The 22,758-nt window shown below is 42.6% G+C and overlaps 4 protein-coding genes and 2 non-coding genes across 6 annotated transcripts in view; 2 read left to right on the plus strand and 4 right to left on the minus strand.

The window, feature by feature from the left end:
- The first annotated feature begins 60 nt into the window (after positions 1–60).
- Positions 61–132, plus strand: trnaq-cug (transfer RNA glutamine (anticodon CUG)). The gene has a single exon. It is a non-coding gene; the product is annotated as a tRNA-Gln (tRNA).
- Positions 133–521: 389 nt separating this feature from the next.
- On the minus strand, positions 522–1,109 carry LOC115363237 (histone H2A-like). Its single transcript, XM_030057348.1, has one exon. The coding sequence runs from the start codon at positions 1,065–1,067 to the stop codon at positions 681–683; it is 387 nt and encodes a 128-aa protein (XP_029913208.1). The 5' UTR covers positions 1,068–1,109; the 3' UTR covers positions 522–680.
- Positions 1,110–1,822: 713 nt separating this feature from the next.
- LOC115363228 (histone H3) lies at positions 1,823–2,365 on the minus strand. The gene has a single exon (XM_030057338.1). The coding sequence runs from the start codon at positions 2,310–2,312 to the stop codon at positions 1,902–1,904; it is 411 nt and encodes a 136-aa protein (XP_029913198.1). The 5' UTR covers positions 2,313–2,365; the 3' UTR covers positions 1,823–1,901.
- Positions 2,366–5,526: 3,161 nt separating this feature from the next.
- Positions 5,527–9,831, plus strand: LOC115363685 (amine sulfotransferase-like). The gene is made up of 6 exons (XM_030057961.1): positions 5,527–5,665; positions 5,832–6,034; positions 8,650–8,776; positions 9,132–9,226; positions 9,435–9,606; positions 9,701–9,831. Exons 1-6 carry the CDS (start codon positions 5,527–5,529, stop codon positions 9,829–9,831), a joined length of 867 nt encoding a protein of 288 aa, XP_029913821.1.
- Positions 9,832–10,815: 984 nt separating this feature from the next.
- trnaq-cug (transfer RNA glutamine (anticodon CUG)) lies at positions 10,816–10,887 on the minus strand. Its single transcript has one exon. It is a non-coding gene; the product is annotated as a tRNA-Gln (tRNA).
- A 6,413-nt stretch (positions 10,888–17,300) lies between these two features.
- LOC115363212 (junction plakoglobin-like) overlaps positions 17,301–22,758 on the minus strand; it is a 63,072-nt gene continuing 57,614 nt past the window's right edge. Inside the window, exons 15-16 of the mRNA XM_030057321.1 lie at positions 20,737–20,876; positions 17,301–17,518 (exon numbers count right to left, since the gene is read on the minus strand). Coding sequence (XP_029913181.1) covers positions 20,778–20,876 — 99 coding nt within the window. The 3' untranslated portion in view covers positions 17,301–17,518; positions 20,737–20,777. The remainder of the gene's footprint in view (positions 17,519–20,736; positions 20,877–22,758) is intronic.

A 22,758-nucleotide genomic window follows, 5' to 3' on the forward strand; every position in this document is an offset into this window, starting at 1 on the left:
CCTTGGAAGTCTGTGGACCCACTCAGAGAGAGAGAGTGTATACAATTTGCATGTGTGTGTGGTTCCATGGTGTAATGGTTAGCACTCTGGACTCTGAATCCAGCGATCCGAGTTCAAATCTCGGTGGAACCTTTATAGACGAGAACCAACTACAGCTGAAAAAACTCAAAATAGTATTGATACGAATAAAGAGTGTATCCACTTGTGGCAATTGTTTTGGATACATCTGCCAGGACTTACATTTTCTTATAATTATATCAGCACAACTTATAGAAAATGAGTTAGTGGGTTAAACCAGAATTACATCACCAACACTAAATGCTTCAAAAATTTAAGTGCACTCAAAGCAAGAGTTATTACTTCAGCATTTCATTTTTGAGTTAGTTTAATTCATGGGAATGAGTGACTAACTTTTTTCGGAGTTTGAGTTATGTTAACTTTCTTCTTTTATTAAGATGTAGCTACTGTTCTGTAAGATGTACCCTTCACAGCGCCGACCTAAGTGTCTTTTTTCCTAAGTGTCTCGGTGGATGTGAAAATTGCGCAATAATTAGCATGAATAGCCTACATGTGATGTATTTGTTTAATTATTGGTTTTTATTGCTTAATGCAGGAAGTCTCTTCTGATGTGAGTGAGTGGCTCTTAAAAGAGCCTTTGTGTTTTGAGGTCGGCTGTGGGTCTACTTGGCCTTGGCCGGCTTGTCGGCCTTCTTGGGCAGCAGCACGGCCTGGATGTTGGGCAGCACGCCGCCCTGAGCGATGGTGACTCCGCCCAGCAGCTTGTTGAGCTCCTCGTCGTTGCGGACGGCCAGCTGCAGATGGCGCGGGATGATACGGGTCTTCTTGTTGTCGCGCGCGGCGTTTCCAGCCAGCTCGAGGATCTCGGCGGTCAGGTACTCCAGCACGGCCGCCAGGTAGACGGGCGCACCAGCGCCCACGCGCTGGGCGTAGTTGCCTTTACGCAGCAGCCTGTGAACGCGGCCGACTGGAAACTGGAGACCGGCGCGAGACGAGCGGCTCTTTGCCTTGGCGCGAGCCTTGCCGCCGGTTTTGCCTCTTCCGCTCATCGTCAGGTCTCCTCTGTGCAGCTCACACCGACAGGAAATGAGCCGCAGTGCCCAAACGCACTGCTTTATACCCGCAGAGCGCACGAGGCGGCGCGCGCCCGAGTTTGAATCGGGGCGGACGTTTCCGCACAGCTGTTGTCCAATCAGCGCCGGGCAAGGAGGAGCGTCTCAACTACAAACCAATCACACACCGATGACGTCAGACGCGTCACGTCGTGTAATCATCAGCTCATTAATTCATTTTTTCTGAGCATTTCAGTTTAATTCCAAAATACAATTATCATTATTACCCTCATTATAAGTAGCAGTTCATGTAGAATCTTTTTTGCCTTTTTGTTTTTCATAAAAAAAGAAAACACTAAAGAAGTATGTCCTTAAGAAAAAAAAAAAAAACTTTGTTCAACAATGAAACTGTATTTAGTATGATTTTAATGATGTCCTGCCATCACCTTATCCTGCTCTAATAAGCCCTGCGTTCCAATACTCATACTACCATACTATTTAGTAGGGGGGGGGGGGGGGGGGGGGGGGGGGGGGGGGGAGAATTAGCATGCATATTACATACTAAACTACATACTTTGTGAGGGCAGCTGCAGTACATACTAAAAGTAAAAAGTGTAAGTATGCGATTTGGAACGCAGGGGTTGAGTTTATTTTGAGCTGTTCTTTTAGTGATTTGACAGATGAGGTTGCGTTTTATTTTTTAAATTGTAAGAGAATGTAAGAGAAGCTTCTTATGGCTGAAGCTCAACAGGAGGAATCGTCTCTTCAGTAAGTGTGTGTGTGGCTCTGAAAAGAGCCGTGTGTGTGTGTGTGTGTGTGTGTCCGGTGAGTCTAAGCCCTCTCTCCGCGGATGCGGCGGGCCAGCTGGATGTCTTTGGGCATGATGGTGACCCTCTTGGCGTGGATGGCGCACAGGTTGGTGTCCTCGAAGAGGCCGACCAGGTAAGCCTCGCTGGCCTCCTGCAGAGCCATGACGGCCGAGCTCTGGAAGCGCAGGTCGGTCTTGAAGTCCTGGGCGATCTCTCGGACGAGGCGCTGGAAGGGCAGCTTGCGGATGAGCAGCTCGGTGGATTTCTGGTAGCGGCGGATCTCCCTGAGAGCCACGGTGCCGGGCCGGTAGCGGTGAGGCTTCTTGACGCCGCCGGTGGCCGGGGCGCTCTTCCTGGCCGCCTTGGTGGCCAGCTGCTTCCTGGGGGCTTTGCCTCCGGTGGACTTGCGGGCGGTCTGCTTGGTTCTGGCCATGGCGGATCAGCTTCTCCCTCCAAAAGAGATGGAAAACAACCAAATGAAGCTCGAATCAAAACTCTTGTGGTCTATAGCAGCAGCGCCCACACACATCTGCGCGCTGATTGGTCAGCTGGTGACGTCACTGCTGACCATTGGAGGAGAGAGCCCGCCACAGCCTTGAGCTCAACCCTCCTCCAAGCATAGACGTATATACGTGTATATGTCTGTGGCGCCAAGCAAGAAAGTTAGAACGTCATCGCGCTGTTTTAGCACGCCGAGCAACGTGCTTACGCGGTGGTCATTGCAATGGGGGCATCCCTCCCATTGTGGACGGTGCCTGTACAAAAAAAAAAAAAAAAAAAAAATGCTGCGTGCTGACTGCAGAGCTTGCCTCACTCATTCACCTCTTCTTTGATTCTAACGATAAAATGCGGAGACGGACAGACGGAGCCTTTAAATAAATAAATAAATACATAAATAAATAAATAATAAAACCCTGTGGTTAAAGGCAGAGTGTGTAGTTTGAAAGAGGAAGACTCACCACTTTGTTATTACATGGTAAAATATGATGAATGGTAATTACATTCTCTAAGAATGTAACTTATACATGCCTCGTGAGTTTAGCGCAATGCTTTTTCCCCATCATGACTCAAAACGGCATTTTGCTGTTTTCTATAGGCTAAGACCATGAAGCTGAGTGGTTTAGTCCTTTACATGAACAAAGCCATGTGTGCTCCACACATGAAACTGCTTAGTCTGACCTCAGGGCAAAGCAAACGAGAAGCTCGCACGCACAGCAGTACTATGTACATATTTACATAGGTACATATGTATTTGCCACATCCTTTAATCCAGCCATTCATCCTTTTCCAAACCAGCATCTCTGCAGACTCTGCCTGAGGGAATTAACCACAGTGCATTATGTTTTAACGTGAAACACAGGGAGGGCAGGGCAAGTCAGTCACAATGGACCAATCACATATTGCGGAGCACGTAATCCCACCCAGTTAACTTAGATAATATATAATAGACTGATAATATTCCTCAACCTGGTGACACGGCTGTGTGAACTCTCTCCAGAGTTGTTAAAGTTGTCGTTGTTTAATGAGCATTATTTCTCACTTGGTGTGAGTCCCTGGTGATAAAGTGAGTAATCTAATTTATCAAGTTCATTCGTTCAGTCCTGTGCTGTTTCATATGCTTGATGTTTTATTACTGTAGATATGGAAATTGCACCAGTATTTGCTGCAGTTGCACAGAATCAGTGATGGACAATTTTCCTTATTGTTGGTTTCTTGAGGCTTACTTTTTTATTGCCTGCAAAGCATTTTTTTAAAAAAAAAAATTATAGTCCAAATAATGAATGCATCATCAAAAAGGTTATCATTACAGAGGGACCAAATTATCATCGTAAAAGAATGTAGAACCACAAACTCTGACAGTGAATATAAAGTGACGACAAAAAAAGAAAAGCTGATAGCCTTTTGATGAGAAATCTAAATAACATAAAATAGAGTAAGAGTAAAAGATTTGCAGCATTAAAAGTTGTTGGGGGAATAACTTGAGTAAGTTGCCTCTTATTTGGCAAATTCTCTTGATTTGAGTTTGAGATGTTTTCTCATAATGATAAACAGTGGAGTGCACAGACATTTTGGGGGGCAGGTGCTCAAGTGAAAAAAATTACGGGTTAATCTCCCAAAATAGACCAACAGTAGGCCTATGGATAAGACTGCTTGGTGACATTACAACAAGCCAGGCTACTTTTTCTGCAGGCCACTTGGACTTAATCATTTGGCAAATAGATTAGCTACTGCAAGTGTTAATTATGTAGCCTAATGTAAACCTAAGTTACAAAATAAATATTCAGCTAAAGTATAGCCTCCTGATAGATTCACATGCTGTACCAACAACAAATTCTACCGTCATTGGTCGTGTGCTGGTCATCATTAAATCCATTGACTGATTATGACTAGCTTATTAAGCAGGTGGGCTAATTTAGGCTCAGCTGTTTGGTGCTGTATGACTGAGACTTACTTCACAACAGAGACAAATATGCAAGTTATAGTTTGGCAACTGAGGCTTAGGGGGCAAATCCACTCGTGTTGTTTCTGTGTTACCTGGCTGGCTGGTGCCAAAGGGCAGGGAGGAGAGGAGGTGTGTCGTGATAGTCGTGTGTGCTGCTCAGCTGCCTCCAGGCGCCTCCATGTGTGTGTGTGTGTGTGTTGATCGATGTCACCATTGGGCCACATACAGTACACTGTTAAAAAATAATAATAATAACTTTCAAAAGGGCACTTGCTGGTCCAGACTAGGGCAAGGGCAGGTGCTCTAGCACCACCTAGTGTCTATCTGTGCACGTCCCTGATGATAAACAACCATCTTTTTGTTAACTGGTATGTTGACCTCTATGACAGCCAATAAGAAGCCTCCTGTTTGTGGTGACTTTTGATTTTAACTTTTCATATTGATCTTTACTTTTTTATGTTTACTGGAACCTGCCTGTGTTACTGTATCACAGCAGGCTTATTGCAATGTTTGTTTTGGCTGTTTGGAGCTTTTTGTCTTGCTTCAACACACACACACACACACACACACACACACACACACACACACACACATATACACACACACACACACAGACCCACCTTCAGAGGGTTCTCAGCAAAATGAGGCCAAATTTAATTTGTAATGGGACATGTAATGCAAAACACGTTTGCATTAGCCTAAGGGACAATATTAAATAGTAAAATACTCCTGCTGTATTTCTGTTATCTCTCTGGATGACTTTCTCTTTTGTGCATATACTTAATGTTTTAAAAGCCAACGTGAAATATTATGAACTAACCCCTCACACAAAGCCATATTTATTTCACAGAACTGTAATTTTGTTAAAATTGTTCATGCTATTATTAACAACAGAACTGCACAGAGAGATGCAGTATTCATGTTTGAAAATGGAAAAACAAACAATCAGAAAACAATCCTTGCAAAATCTATTTTTCTTCAGATTAAAGACTGTCAAAGTGTTTTACAACAGAGTGCCACGCATGTCTGTGATTTACATTTTCACACTGTGAGTTCACCCTCAGACCTCTACGACTTCTCCTCACTTTTCCTTCTCCTCTCATTCACTCTCCTCACCTCCTCATCCTCCTATCAGCCATTTGATTTTCCCTGTTGGTATTTAGGCATTAATGAGCTTCTCTGTCTGAGTCAGAGATCCTGTATGATGGAGAAGACCACTGACTACTTCCTCAGGTATAAGAACTACAACTTTGACATTCACACCACTCCAGAGATCATTGACTCACTCCAAAGCTTTGAGATCCGTGACAGTGACATATTCCTGGTCACGTATCTGAAGTCAGGTGAGCGTTTGGCCGACAGTTTTTTTTTTTTTTTGCACTCACAATTTTTGGCCTAGGGTCTCATTATTATTATTATTGTTATTTTTTATCAGCCTTTCTTGACTCAGTGCACCGTCAAAATAAAGTAGGAGCCATTTCCATTTGTCTCTGTGGTTTTTACACTCAGGCACCATATGGACTCAAAACATCATCATCTCCATTTTGGAGCAAGATGGCGGTCTTCCTGCTCATCCCACCAACATGAGGCAGATGCCGTGGCTGGAGTACAAGCCCAAGCGCGACATCTCGCAGCGACCTTCTCCCCGGCTCCTCATGTCTCACCTCACGCCCCGTCTCATGCCTCCAGGCCTGAAGAATAAGAAGGCAAAGGTAACAGACTGGGCAATAGACTTTTAGATAAATGCGGACAAAAATGCAAGGTGTTTGGAGGTTGATTGCCTTGCTTGGAAATTGTAAGAGCATGAGGTGGAGTAGAAAATGTTATGAATCAGAGGAGTCATCAATTTTGGCACCGGCCCAGCACAGCAAGCAGCACTTCACTGAATTCAGTTCATCCAAATACACGGCACAGAGGCCGAGTCCATGGGCCAGACCAGATTCCTCAGGTGCCACTCAAGGTGGCAAAACTTAGGATTTTTGAAAATAATGCATGCATAGTAGTGGTGGAGGCACCACTATTTGTATTTGTATTTGTTTTGGGGTGAAACGTTTGAGCAGCAGACACAAACTAGCAAACATCTTTCACCAGAAACTGAAATATAAATTGACACAAAATGCACAAACCTGGCAACAGTGCTGTGTGTCTGCATGTACAATGTTTAAAATCTCGGCAGGGACAATTTATTAGCACCTTGACATTAATAGGGACATGTTCATACCATCCACACCCAATTCTACACCCATGACATTATGAATAATAATAACATTTTTAAGGGGTGCTGAGATCATATTCAGGTGTGTTTGGGCACCCCGGAAAATCAGTCTAAAATCACCTCTCTTCAGTTCAGTTCATTCCTTTATTTATTCAGGGAGGGCCAGTTGAGAGCAAGCTCTCTTTTCCAATGATGCCCTGATTACATAAATAACAATAACACAACATAAATCATACAAAATACCGGCACAGTAACGGTACAAGGGAATGAACAGATTAATGCGTACAAAAGTGTGTACATTGAGAAAACATAAAATCGATGAGAACTTGTTTAAAATTCATGAAAGGAATCAAGCTGCTTAATTGGAGATGAGTTTGCGTCTCATTCCATTTTGACGGTGCGAAGTGTCTGAAAGCGATCTTTCCTATCTCTGTCCTAACATAAGGGACATTAAGAGCTAATGAATTATAGACACGAGTGCTATAGTTAAACTGCCTAGATGACAGCAAGCTAGTTAGATAGACAGGAAGCTTGTTAAGCATGGCCTTATAAATAAACAAAATACAGTGAGTCTCTCTTCTCAGAGCCAAAGAAGTCCAACCCACATGTTCATAGAGCATGCAGTGGTGGGTGCTAAACTCATCACCTAATGGCATGAACCTAATTATGAACCTAATGGCAGAGTGATAAACTGAGTCTAGAGGTTTTAACATAGTGGCAGGAGCATGCATATAAATAATATCTCCGTAGTCTAGCACTGATAAAAATGTGGCTTGCACTAACTATTTTCTATAGTACTGATTTAGACATGATTTGTTTCTGTAGAGAAAGGCCAAGATAGGTTTGAGTTTCTTTAAAAGTTCTGCAACATGTGATTTGAAGGCTAGTTTGTCATCAATCCAGATCCCAAGATATTTATAACAAGAAACTCTATCCAAATTGAACCCATCAACAGTGGTGATATTGTTGTCGTAGCCATCAGTAGAGGGTTTTCTCGAAAAAATCATGTATTTGGATTTGCCAGGATTTAAAACCAATCTAAGATTAGAAAGAGAACTTTGTAAAATGCTAAAATCAGACTGTAGCTTTTGAAGAGCTAGATTAACGGATGGGGCAAATGAATAAATGACAGAATCATCTGCATACAGATGAATTAAACTGTGCTTAAAACCAAGGTTAAGATCATTGATATAAATAGAGAATAAAAGCGGTCCAAGGACAGATCCTTGCGGTACCCCTCTACCAATAGGTAGGAATTTTGACGAGCAACCATCTGCCAACACAGCTTGAGATCTTTCAGATAAATAGTTTTCAACCCAATTACAAGACATACTATCAAATCCCATAACAGAAAGGCGATTAATAAGTATTGCATGGTCGACAGTATCAAAGGCCTTAGAAAGGTCTATGAAAAGGGCGACACAATCTAATTTATTATCAAGAGCAGAGGCAATATCGTTCACCACCTTAGTGGCAGCCAACTCTTCAAACCATCAAAAACACTTTTTTGACCTACATATTCCATTTAAATGATATAAAAAACAGTATTACAGTTGTCCCTCGTACATAACGCCGTGCCGTATCTCCTGTACAGTACAGAATGCGTTCATTCTATAATACGAGACTTATTTTACTACGAAGGTTTGAACTTTGAGAGTGTTTAAACAAGAGAGAAAAGTGAGAAAATGTTAATGCCTGTCTGAGAAAAGCGTATAAAGTGTGTAGTGAGGGGTTTTACAGCCTTAAAACATCTATAATAATTGTAAAAAATAAAGCTGACTACTTCGTGGATTTGCCTATTGCGGGTTATTTTTAGAACGTAACTCCCGCGATAAATGAGGGACCACTGTATAGCCTAAACATTGATGAAGGTCGTGAGCCTAAACCAGGAAGTGCACCAGCCTTACAAAAGCAGCTTACTGCTGGTGATGTTTAACTGGATGAGCTGATTAATAGACTCTGTCATATACATTTCTACCTCCCATTTCTTCTTTTTGCATTTTGAAACTCTACTTAGAACCTTTTTAAGATCCAACAATTCTTGCAATTTCTCAACTGGTCTTAAAATTTTGATCAGGAGTGTATTTTGACTGTTGTTAATTTCCATGACAGATTGTCTATGTGATGCGCAACCCAAAGGACAACATTGTGTCCTATTACCACTTCTGCTGTGCCGTAGCCCACTGGGAGACCCCCAAGAGCTTCGAGGACTTCCTGGAGCAGTATCTGGCAGGAAACGGTGAGTTCATGAAAAGATATACTGACTTTCAAAGATGTTGAGAGTGAAGATGGGCATTCTGAACAATTAAGGGAAGAGCATTTTTTGATTCACATTATTTCACCTTATTTTGCCATTTTTTTTTTTTTTTACCATATTTCCTCAGTCACAGATGTTGTTTCTTAAATAAGGAACAACTGCTGAAAATTTCAGAATACATGGGCCATTTGATGCCCCCCACCCCCCACCCCCATCACCACCAACACCACGAGGTGACCGCTCTACCTCCTGAGCCACGCCGCTCCATAGTTTATTAAATAAAAATCTGATTTGAGGAAAATATTAAAACTAAACATGAATGTTTGTCTTCTTGCAGTTGTTGGATCTTCCTGGTTTGAACACATCAGGGAGTGGCATGATGAGAGAGATCAGTACAACATCCTGTTCCTGACATACGAGGACATGGTTCTGGTAAGCTTCAGCTCTGCAGGCCTCGTGGTCTCCTCTGGGGATGTCCAGGGACCTGAGGCTGGTGAAGAGTCTGGAAGAGAAATGCATTTCAAATCCATCTGATGCTTTGTATAAAGTGAAAGTCATGTTCATCAGTGCTGAATACCAAATAAGTCATTTCTTGATCACCGTTTCCTTTCTCTGCTTGATTTTTTTGTCTCTCTTTTAGGATCCGAAGGCGGCAGTAACTAAGATCTGCAGCTTCCTGGGGAGAAAGCTCAGTGAGGCAGGGATTGATCACATTGTTGAGAAAACGGCTTTCAAGAACATGAAGAATGATCCAAAGGCCAATTATCAGTTCCTGCCAAAGGACTTCCTCAAGGGACAGTTCATGCGCAAAGGCAGTATAACCTCTGAACTGTAGATCCTGTTCAGGTTTCTGTAAACAGACATCAGACATGACATTTTATTTATTCATTTGTTTTTTTATTGCAGGTAAGATTGGTGACTGGAAGAACACCTTTACTGTGGCCCAGAGCGAGAGGTGTGATCAGATCTTTCAGGAGCAACTGGGTGACCTGGCACTGAAGTTCATCTGGGACACAGAGCTGCCGCCACAGCCTTAAGGTTCTTACACACCAACGGCGTTATTTTCGTGTGAGTACTTAGTATTTTTTCAAACCCATAACATGCAATCAGTACTTGCACATAGAACGCAAAATACGAAAAGTCGAAATGCGAGAGATTTATTTTTCGCAACAAGCTCGATTTTTCTAGGCGAACAAACTGCAGCAGCCAATCACCAGTCTCCATTCACAACAACAACATTACGTCTCGGTTTGAGGATTTAGGATAGTGCAGCCTGCTCTTAATGGCAATGGCACCTGGCACACTGATTGGTTTGATTGCTGATTGCTCAAAATAGCAACTTTTGCTAGGGAATGCTTCTTACGCAATGCTAAATCCCCAAATAACGGGTTTAGGGACTCTGGCGTGACCCTATGGGCCCTATCTTGTTCACCCACAAAAGTTGCTATCTTACGCACCTGCCGTTATCCGTAAAACACTTGCGCTACCTGCTTTATTATGCATAGGTGTGGTTTGGGCGTTACGCCAGTTAAACCACACACACACACACACACATAATTAGGCTGATTGAAAGTAAATGCATTGCAGTTATATCGGTTCTCCTAAGATAGCCTATATACACATACACATACGCATTATTGCGCAATTTTCACATCCACCGAGAGGGTTAAGTGAGAAACAAACTCAAACGCTGAAGGAACTCGACCTAACAGACTGTCCGTAACATGGAAGCTGTGGACTGCAGGAAAAAAGACACTTAGGTCGGCACTGTGAAGGGCTCACAGCGGCCCGGTCAGCCCTGTGCTGAGTCCTGAACACGTTTCAGATGGCAGCGGTCACACACACCGAACCAAATCACAGCCAAACTCTCCTGCTTTGCAGACGCTCATTCATTCATTCATTCATTCGAGTGTGTAATTCCAAAAGCAAAATTTCAACAATAAAAACACTACTCTCACTAATAGTACTCCCTTTACATTCTGCAGCAGAAATTAAACATCACTAAGCTCGTCTATAAACTCAGGTTCCACCGAGATTTGAACTCGGATCGCTGGATTCAGAGTCCAGAGTGCTAACCATTACACCATGGAACCACACACACATGCAAATTGTATACACACTCTCTCTCTGAGTGGGTCCACAGACTTCCAAGGAGAGATTCTCACTATGGCTCTCACACTCAGATATGTTTAACTTCTTATTCTTCTTGTCATTATTACTGCAAGTGTTTATTAAAGGAGAAAAATAACCTGTAGTTTACCGTTTAAGTTTCAGAATTGAGCCTGAATAAATTGGACTGACAAGGCCCCCTCAGTAATCTCTATTAATGCTTTAAAAAGAGGGTGCACATGTTGTAAGCCGCTACTTTGACTTTTGGTCACCGACAGGCCCTCTGCTTCAGTGAGGAGAAGTCAGACTGCGGCTCGTAAAGGCATGTCCTCTAGTAGTTTGTCATCATATTATTTTACAGTTAATCTATGTTCATGTCAGTTCAGTATAAGCTGAAGTTGTAGCAGCCTGATCTGACGAGTTTCTGTCTGAACCACAGCAGAAAGGCCTGGGTGGACTGCAGGTTCGAGGGCAAACCTTCAGTGCTTTGACTCTCCCTGCCAAATGAGACTCTTTTTCAAGGGAGACCTGGGCTGTGTCCGAAATCACTCCCTAATCACTATATAGTGCACTATATAGTGATTACGCCATTTTGTAGGGGTGTCCGAATGTTTAGTGATTATTAATGTTCACTATATAGTCCACTGGATGTATCCCACAATCCACCGCGAAATGTAGTGAACATCCGATGGTCACTAACCAGGCAATATATCCCGTCATGCATTGCGGAACGGCGCCGAACAACGGGCGAAGTAGTGGTAGTAGTGTCCGAAACGGTCCACTATTGAGTTCACTATATAGTCCACTACATTGAATTCCATATATAGTGAGTAGGGAGTAGTGAGTGAGTGAGTGATTTCGGACACAGCCCTGGACTAGGTAGCTGCAGAAAGAGAATGGAAAGAAAAAAATAGCAAACATGCATCTGTATGTCAACATTTACTAAAAAAAAAAAAAAAAAGAAAAGAAAAAAAAAAAAAAAAAAAAAAAACACTTGAAAGTAGCCAAGCATACATTGAGGGAAAAAAAAAAGATTAGAACTCTGGACTGAGTCTTTATTTAATTATTTTTATTAATTTATTTAATTGCTATTCCCTTTTTATGTGACATCTCTGTCACTGAAACTCAAAGCCACACTCATTCCCCCACCTTGATGGATAGACGATGTGTGGAATGGGCACCATCTAGTGGACACATGTGGGAACTGCATCCCCTCGTCCTTCACCTCTCCGCCCACGTCACCCCGCTTTGACGCGAAATCTGACGCTTCCAGACTTTGATATGGAAGTTTTGAAGATGTGGGAGCGACTTCAGATCAAGGACTGATGGAGAGAAACCAGTGTCTTCTCTCAGTTTTTTTTTTCTTTCTTTTCTGCAGGCGACAATCCAACAGAAAAACCTTGGAGGACCGCAGTGACTTAACCTTGGTGTGAGTCTGATGTCTGAAGAAAAGGCTGGCTCTGTACATGATGACTGGGTAGTGGACTTTTACATGGCATAGCACTCAAGTTCGTGAAAATAAATAAATAAATTAATATATAAACAGTATATAAATAAACATTGGCAGCACTGGCCCAGGCTTTCATACTCTGTTGGCTGTGAGTTTTCTTCGGTCAGAAACTTTATCGTGGTCTGAAGCCCCAGAATATGATTAAAACCCATATTCACATTACATCAGCAGCCGAAAGGAGAGCAGACATGAAGCACAGCCAGCTCCGTGGGGTATATTTCATTTATTTTGAAAAAAAAAGGAACAACCTTTAAAACAGATTTCTTTTTGTAAAAAAAAAAAAAAAAATGCATATCCATTGTTTTGTTTTGTAATATCTCCCCCTCAGACGTATACTACACTGTCTCTCATCCTTATCTTTCTCTCTCTCTCTCTCTCTCTCTCTCTCGTTTAATACCTTGTTTCGCTTGATTGTGCAGCAGGGTAATGGCTGATTCACTCAATTCAGAAAGTTTTTCAAATAAAGACGTGTAAAGAGAATGCATGCCTTTCACACAATTTACTTTTGTCATTTTTTTTTCTTTTTTATATTCCCTGCAGCTTTACTGTGCAAAAAAAAGTCAGCAATTTTGATATCGACTGCCTTCGCCTTGTTTCATCGTCTGCTGGAGTGAGACGCTGGCCACACTTGAACCTGAACAATATAACCCAGGCAGCCAATCAGGGATTAGCGCGGTTATACGCCTGCAACGCCATTGGCTCTACAGCTAGCGATCGTCTAAAGGCCCATTCATACCCTTTTTTCGTCCGTCCGTCTGTCCGTCCGTCCTCTACGTTTATACACTTCATACTTCCGTACGTCTTTTGTGTTGGCGTGCGCGTTAGCACAACACTTCCTCTAGATGGCAGTGCCGAGCACCAATAAAACGGCATTAATAAAACACGGCGACTGTGGAAGAAGTTCTTTTATTGTATTTGCAATAAAAGAACACACATTTCGGTGGAACGTGAGGCCACTAAAACCTCAGCTGCCCCTTCTATGGGGAGTTTTGGTGTTTGGTGCTGCCAATGCGGGAAATGGATGATGAGCGGCATTTCCAGTATTTCAGGATGTCCGCCCCAACTGTCAACAAGTTAAAAAAAACAAAAAAACAAACAAACAAACAAAAAAAAAAACTTTTGACAAGTTGCAACACCACGCTCCATTTTTAAATGCCTTTGCAGATCTTCTTCGTGACTCTGGTGATTTGATGACAATAACTATAAACTCAATACTGCCCCCACGAATTCCGTTGGTATTGCTCCGTTTCGTCCGTAATCGTAAGCTCCCCCGCTTTGTGCAAAATGACGGACGAAATGATCGGACAGGACGGATGAAATGCTCCGTCCGTCTCCGTTTCCGTCTTTTACGTAGGGTATGAATGGGCCTTTACTCGAACCGACCATCAACACACACAACAGCGCGGTAGTATGCTTGCTAGCGGCGTGCGCACACAGCTGAACGATTCAACTTAGACTGAAATGATGAACGGGTCAAAGGTCAAAGCGCGAAACAAGAGCACCAAGGCACTTTAGATGAAGTCGTCAGGATCCGAACGCCGCAGCTTCGTCGGTCCGTGTCGTGCAGAGCGCAGAGCTGAGGTCGTAACGGTGCGTGTGTTTGGCACCAGGTGCTGCGCCACTTCCCAGGTTCGGACGCGTGATGGGCGTGGCCACTCCTGATGACTGACAGCTGCTCTCTCCTGTAACCAACACTTCCCATCTGTGCCGGATTGGACGTGCACTTCACTAGCTGGTATGTCCTCTCTTTGATTTCAAACCGGACTAACATGTCGCCTCTTCTTTGATACTACGAAAGTACCGAAATGCGTTTCCGAAAACATCTGAGGCAGAAATAAACCCTGCAATCTGTCTTCGTTTCAGATTGACGACGGTTCGTGTAAAAGTTTCGCGGGACTTTTTCCAGCGGCGGAGAGTCGTGCCGGATCCTCATAATTTGCATAAAGTAGCCTTGCCTTCAACTTTATGCAAATGAAGAGACGCCGACGTGACGCCCTGTCTGTGGAAACACAACGCTACCAGAATGCATCACACAGCTGCCTACACTCACAATGAATGGGAAGCGTGGAAATGACTGATCCTGTGGACACGCACCAAAACAGCCCAGATCGCTCAGTATACGGAGCTTTAGTTACTTTAGTTGGCATCTGACGGACATTTAGGACATTTCTTTTCCTGATCTGAGTGTGAAGTCAGCCAACTCTGCTAAGCATCAATTGGAAATGTTAACTCAGAGGTTTTACTGCACCAACAGAGTCTGCCTCCCCCTGTGTGCCATCCTTCCTGTTTCCCATCTCTCTCTCGCTTTACGACTCGTGCACAGGTCAAAGTTTGGCGGCTCAGGTTCTGCCCACCTGGAACCAGTATTCGAGGGTCAGCAGGTGGCAGGCCCAACAGCTGGCAAACAGCCCGAGAGGCTGATTTGTTAAAGAAATACCCCAACATTTTGGGCAAATTACCCTTTTTTCCTGGACCTACCCACACTGAGCCAAGATGCATTTCCACCCCTGGACGTCCAGTGGTCCAGTTCCTATGGATAGCATTTTATTTTAGCTTAGCATAAAGACTTGAAGTCAGTGGGAGTCGTTGGCTGTTAGAAGACAGTCTATCCTGCAGATGATGCTTTTTAATTTTTTTAATTTTGTTTTTCTTGAACCCTCGTCCCGCAAACTGTCTGTACACGGTCGTGCCCGTCACCTCCAACACCTCCCCGCTCTCTGCTGAGGAAAGAGAACAAACAGCCGCAGCAGGATTATCATCACAAAATAAATCTCTTTGGCATTCACCAATCACTGACTATTCAGCAATTTCCTTCCACTTTATAGTTTTTTTCTTTTTCTGATCTATGGGGAAGGAAAAAAACTTTGCCCCCTGGTGGCACTGTTTACCTAGAAAGGCATGAAGATTCAAGATTCAAGATTTAAGATTCAAGATTCTTTATTGTCATTGTACGAGACCATACAACAAAATTCAGGTCTCTGTAGGGGATTTGATATAAAATTAAATTACATATATTATGTACACTTAGGTTGACATGACAGAGATTCAGTTTCTGTGTAAAACCATCAGCATCTTTACTGATTGCAACTGCTTGCACGCCACCCGAGGGCAAAATCAAGTTTTATGTATTATATATTGCAAAGGGACTCATCGTAGTTTAAAGGTTTTAAAGGAATACCTCAACATTTTGGGCAAAACACTCTTTTCACGACTTCCCCGGACTGAGACAAGATTTTTGATACCATTTTCACCTCCGTATGTCCAGTGGTTTTTCACTTTGACGGAGCCAGGCTAACGACTCCCATAGACTTCAAGTCTTTATGCTAAGCTAGCAGGAAATGCTACCCACAGGAGTTGAACCACTGGACGTCCAGAGGAGAGGATGGTATCCAACATCTGGTCTCAGGCTGGGGAAGTCATTCCCAGTTATTCCTTTACCCTCATAATTTCAGATTGATTGTTCTGCTTAATTCGATTTATTATTCACAAACAATTATTAATCTGTACTGATACAATTTCTGAACACAACCAGCAGGGGACGCTAGGGGCCACTTTTCCTCACCTGTGATCATTCTATCAGTCTCTTCAGCTCATTTATTCTCCTTCTCTCAGCAGTGCAATCAACTACCCTCACTCCTCCACCCCCCAACCCAAACACCACGCATACACACAATCATACATATTGTAAAAAAAAAAGAAACAAAGAAACGAACAAAAAACCCTCTTCTTTCATTATGATAATGTACACAACGCGGTGAAGACCAGTAGAAAAAGTATTTTGTTTGTCGTTATGTCAAAGCACGATGTAAGTGTTGTCATTAGTTCATGATGTCGTGTTCATGACGGCGTCCGAGACGCAGTCCTCCTGACGCTGAAGTCTGCCGAGATGATGGATGATGTTTCTAATCCGATTAGCACGGGCTGAGCCTTTGACCAGAATATCCACTTGATGAGGGTGAGGCTGGGATTTGTAGTCCGGTGCGATGTAAGCGCCGCCTCCGCCGAGCAGCTCCGACACCGCTTTTCAGAAACGGCCGGCGAGATCCGAAATGGCTCCCGACAAGGGGGGTTTCCGAAACCCCAGGTGTCTCTTTTCAGTATGTAAGTTAAGGGTGAGGAGTATTTTGATGAGCACACGATATACTGCCATGCAACGACCACACATGGACACCCTGGGACATGTGCACTGTTCAAATACACAGAGGAGACATCTAAAAGACAGCAGCTAAAGGCTCTGACGCACGGGTAACATCTGGAAGCAATGAAAATCGGCAGCGTCGCCACCAAGCACGGGTTTTTTTTTCCTCTAAAACTACCCACTTTTTCCGACGTTACCTAATATTAAGAGCTCCAGAGAACAAAAACAATATGATGTCTCTAAAATGACAGGATTGTGCAAACGAGGGTTTTGTAACTGCTGATACTTTTGCATGATGAACTTTACTCTGATGCCAGCACTGATTTTGTAAAATAGTGGCTCGTATTTGATTGCAATTTCGACTGAAAGACGTCAAGTACTGAAGGACCGTCTTCCAAAATAAGATGTCCAGCTGAAGTGTTGCTAGAAATCTTTAACACAAAGCTAAAATTCTTCAGATTGGGTTTTCTATGATGTAAAAATGTGCAACCATGATTTTCAGGGTGTGATTACTACCTGAAAACGCTCACTAATCCAGGCACACACACACACACACGCACACACGCACACACGCATTGTCAGCTCAGAGCTCAAAACCATAAAGTCAAGGCCACGTTGCCTGATTTCATTGCTTCAGAAAGCTACACGTGGAACAACGCCTTAAAGTTTCAGACCCCCGCCCACGTCCCACCCCACAGTAAAACATTATAACAAAGTAACATTTTTCATTTACAGCAACAATAAACCTCTTGTATTTTTTTTTTTTTTTTTAATAAATGATCTTTCTTTCGTTATCAGTTCTTGATTGCCAAGCGGGATTTCTGCTCAGCCCCCCGGGGGGAAGGGCTGATTCCCTTGGTGATTAAAAACCTCTCGACTCCTCGTTCCTCCGTCCATTCGTCCCGTCTTTAGTCTTGTGGTTCGCTCTTGTCCTCTCCTTCTCAGTATGCGTCTCCTTTATACGTTCCTGTAAAAAATAAATAAAAAAATATATAAAAACATGCTCAAACACGCTTCCCAGCTGAGGGGATTCAACAAGATTAGAATATGAGAGGCACTTCAAACGAGCTGTGCAAGTTAAAGGGACACTTCACCCATAATGGATTTTATTTGTATCAATTACTCACTGTGTGCCAGGCCATAATTTTACCAATTTAAAAATGCTAAATCCTCTCACGCACAGGGATTGAGGCGTGTGTGCACAAGCCGCTCGTCCACAGAAACGCACGCGCACGCTTCATGACTGGATTTTGTGGAAGCAGTCCAAGAAAATTTGTGCAAAAATACGTGTGCTTGAGAAGTGCTGAGCGTACGACTGGATACCAGAGCCTGGGATTACACAGGATAATATTATGACCTTTTTTTTACTCATAATATTTTACTGGAAGGAACATTAGATGCACAAAAAGGCACAAATATGACGCAAATGGAAATGAATGTCCTTCAATATTTTGTTACCAACCTCAACCCTCACCCACTGCCGGTCCAAATAAGGTTAAACATAAAATATTAATAAATAAAACATAAATGCCAATAATGCCACAAGTGTGAGATGACGCTAAAAAATACAAAATACAAATAAAATAGGTTAGAGAGCTTTGCATCAAATATTCAATGCTCCAAACAAGATGCATTCAGTCATTTTAAAAGTCGCTCAAGCTCAAGGCCGTGAAATACAGAGCAAAGAATACAGATCGGCTATTAAATGGAAAATTTGCTGTTTTGAAAAGGTAAACTTACGGATGCCAGACTATAATTTTTTTTTTAATAACTTTACCACAAAGACTTGCAAGTAAAGGTTTCTTCATCAGGGACTGAAGGCAGCACACGCTGGGCACTTGAGATGAATATCGTGCATGATGGATGAAGTCACCCTTTAAAGGCACATGGAAAGCAAAATCACAGCTAAAAAAAAAAAAAAAAAAAAAAGATCACACATCAGATCAAGTGTTGCAATGGAAAATATGCATCTTGCAATGTTTCATCCTTTGTCATCTGAGGGTTTTTGTCTGTCAGGGAAACTGGAGCCACACATGGAAAACAGACGCATCCACGTGAAGCAGTTTGGAGAAAAGCATCTAACAAATGTCAGATGTTATTAAGTCTAGCTTATCTTCTTTTCTTCTTATTTCTTTTTTCTAAAAATCATCTGGCAATTTGATGAGATATTTTCTCTTGCTTCAGTCGCCTCTATGAACCAGCGACATGTTGAAAGAACAGGAGTGAGGAGCCTTATCCATGCACGTCCGTCTCACTCGGACTAAACCACAGAACTTAAATGGAGTTGAACGGTCCTTCCCATTCAAATCAACATCACCAGCATGGCCCTGTTTATGTGCACCACGGGTTCGATACCATTTGCCTTATATGAGAAAAAAGAAAGGGAGTTAAGAATAAAGGATCTGGAACAATCAATTAATACACTGGAATTGAAGCACAAGATGAAAGGACATGGTTCTGATTTGCAGAACCAAGTTAAATAAACTTAGAGGTGAACTGGATAGATTATTAACTGTAGAGGTAGAAAAATCAGTGATGTTTACAAAACAGAAATAGTTTGATAGTGGGGCAAAAGCAATCAATGAAAAACCTGGCCTATAAATCGAAAAAAAAAAAAAAAAAAAAAAAAAAAAACAGCAGGAAAAATCAAACATAGTAGCAATTAAAAATCAAACTAGGGAAGTAATGGTAAAAGGTAAAAAAAAAAAAAAAAAAAGAAATTGCATAAGAATTTGTAAAATACTATGAAAAACTGTATAGTTCTGATAATAATTTGACTCAGCAAAATGGAGTTAAAGAATATCTATCTGGAATAAACTCACCACAGGTAACTGATGGACAAAATGAAAATCTGATTGCATTGATAACCCCAGAAGAGATAAAGGCAATGATTAAAAAAAAAAAAAAAAAAAAAACTAAAAAGGGACAAATGTCCAGGAAGCGATGGATTTACAGGTGAATTTTAAAAGGAGTTTAACAGAGAATTATCTCCTCACTTAGAAAGGACTTTGAATTGGGCACTAAATCAGGGTCAGTGGGCAAGGACGTGCTGTAACTCCAAAGTTACAGTAACACGGGTTAGATACCGGCCTGGACTCCATATTGATCCACTTCAAAGTCGCTGACTCTCTGAGGTGAGCGGATTTGCAGCGAGGACCCAGGTAGTGGAGAGACATTTTGTGTTTCGGCAGGTGTCGAAGTCAACTTGTTAAGGCTGAGTCCTGATCGCAGGGTTGTGAGTTTGAATCCGAGCCCAGGCCCTTTGCTGTATGTCACCACCTCTTTCTGCCCTGCCTTTCCTGTTTCTTTCTACTGTGACAATCAAATACAGCAGAAATGCCAAAAAAATAGTCTTTACCTTTAAACACTATATGGACTAAAGCATTGACCCACAGCTCTTCATCAGTGACTTCAGGTGTTTGATTCAGTCCCGTCCTCACAGGTGTGTAACCTCCAGCAGCAGCCATGCAGTCTGCCTTTCCCAACATCAGTGACAGAGCGTCTGGTTCAAAAGAGCTCACTGAGTTCCAGGTGCTGCTGGAATAGTGATGGAACAGGAAGCCACCGCTGCAACAAGTCAGCTGCTCAAGCTTCTTCCCTCCTAGATAATCCACCATCAGCTGGAAGTGGGATTATTGCAAAGTGGAAGCATTTAGGAACCACAGCGACTCGGCCACCAGGGGGCGGCACCACGTAAAGTGACAGAGCCCCGACCTCAACCCCATCCAACACCTTTGGAATCAACTAGAACGCAGATTGCTAACCGAACAGGCAGAAACTCCCACAGACACTCCAACATCTGGCAGAAAGCCTCCCAGAAGAGTGGAGGCTGTCCTGCCGCAAAGGGACCAACTCAGAAGTAACTTGTTTTTAGACGGTTTTCACTTGTTTTTTAGGTGATCAAGTCTTATTTTAAGTGTAATGAGATATTTTGACTTGAAATAGGACATTTGGACTTGAAATAAGACAAATATTCTTGGTAAGATTTTGAGTTTTTGCAGTGTGTATGTATGTAAATACTGAGTCACTATGGGATTGTATTTGTCAGTATGTTCCTCCACCAGTGCTACCAAGACAAATTTATGTATTTATTTTACTTAAAAAAGGAGTAAAATCACCTCAATCCACTTGAAGTGTGTGTGTGTGTGTGTGTGTGTGTGTGTGTGTGTCTGTGTGTGTGTGCACCTGTTAGAGGGGTTCAGGGTAGGCTTGTCTCGGGTCGTAGGTCATGTCGGGGATGTAGGGTTCATGGAGGTCGGGGTCCAGCGGCAGAGTGTCCAGAGGCAGATCAGCGTAGCCGTACGGAGGGTAAGACCCGTCCAACTCTGAGAGAGAGAGAGAGAGAGAGACAGAGAGAGGGAGAGAGACCTTCATCATTATCATCGTCATATCAGCCTCTTATTTCTGTCTCCTCTGGAGGAAAAAGCAGCGGAAATCACGTCTCTCCTCTCAAACGGTGGCGTTCTGCCTCTCAGACGAACACACTTTGTTTTGACATGTAACTGCAACATAAGCGATGGGACAGTGCGCTTCTCTCACGTTACAGTGTGACCACATTGTGAGCTTCACGATTCAATACGGTGATCATGAATCAAATTTAAAAAAAAAAAAAAAAAAATGATGAGAAAGCATGACATTGCAGAATTATGTTGATTTTTTTGAGGCTCAAATCTTTTCTTTAAGGCCACTGGCTTGGTCTGGAAAATCTGACATTTCTGATTTGATCGGATTTCTGATTATTTTATATTTCTGCATGACTGAGCCAATGTCTTTGACAAACCAAATGCTAAACAACAGCGCCATCTAGCGATTCTTTGGCAAACTGCTGTTTTAAGGAGCGAGTTTGCTCTGGGAATCTGTAAAATCTGAGCCCTTCTTTACTCTTCAATTTTTTTAGCAGCTGCTACTTTTTGTTGTTTTTTTTGTTTTTTTTTTCCCGTTTTCTCTGCGACGTTGAACTGAACTGAGATGGTTTGTGATTCGGTCTATATAGTCATGTATACACTGGTTCTCCAATATGGATTATTACTGTAGGAGCCAAATCGCAGAAGCTGCAGTATTTTGATAGATGTGAAATGTGTGACAAAACGCTGTTGTAAATAAAGTTTTATCGCGCTGCAGAGACGCCCTGGCTGTAAAACAACATGCTTGTTTGGTCCACAGGCAGAAATCGCTTTATTGTCATTTTAACATCTTTTTCAATGAAAATCAACATCATTATACAAAAATTTAAATTATGAATGGTATTGCAATCGCAGTGTCTGGGATTCAAACTGGGCTCCTGTGGCTGCAGGACCGTCTCTCTGACCCTGTGCGAGGCAGAAATCATCTGATTGGCTGAGTTACATTTGAAGCAAAAGGTTGCCGAGAGACGGTGGAGGTTTAATTTCTGTCCCTCGTGTCCCTTCAGGGGCTCCGTACGTACACGACGCCTCCCGGGTCACGGCGATGCGTTCAGGGCACTGTGGCTCAGACTTCTGGCCTCCATATCATCTGCTGCCTCAGGACCTGAAGCTTCTTCGGCCTCACTAGCTGGGTTTCCATCCACCTATTCCAACTTGGATGGAAACGCCAGAAATTCGAAAAACAGCCGAAAATTCGAAAAAAAAGTTTTTACGCTTGGAGGGGGTGGATTTCTCAGCGTATCGATAAAAGAAAATGCGACTTTTTGCTGTGGAAACAGGTTTTGTGAATGAACGATGACTGGACCGGATACACTTCTACGCTACAGTCTTATTATTATTATTATTTTTATTATCATTATTATTCTTATTCTTATTCTTATTCTTATTATTAGTCACTTATTTACGGTGGCCGAGAACCCCATTGCTGCAAATAAAAAAAACGATGCAAATAAAAAAACACTGCAAATAAAAAAGAAAAACGCTGCGTTGCAAATAAAAAAAAAGCAGCGGTCGCTGCAAATAAAAAAACCCCGCTTTATTTGCAACGCAGCGTTTTCCTTTTTTATTTGCAGCGTTTTCCTTTTTTATTTGCAGCGTTTTTTTTATTTGCAGCGATGGCGGTTCTCGGCCACCATACTTATTCCTTATTTAGGATGGTTCGGTACGAAGTTAGCGCTGCCAAAATAGTAAGCAGACTTCTCCCAAGAGCCGACAAGTTCAGCAGGAATCTGTCCCTGATCAGCTGTTGAGTGTCAGCTGAGTGTTTGTTGTTGTTCAGTCGACACACAGATGCTGTCTTATG

The sequence above is a fragment of the Myripristis murdjan genome, chromosome 8 (genome assembly GCF_902150065.1).
Source record: "Myripristis murdjan chromosome 8, fMyrMur1.1, whole genome shotgun sequence".
Taxonomy (NCBI): domain Eukaryota; kingdom Metazoa; phylum Chordata; class Actinopteri; order Holocentriformes; family Holocentridae; genus Myripristis; species Myripristis murdjan.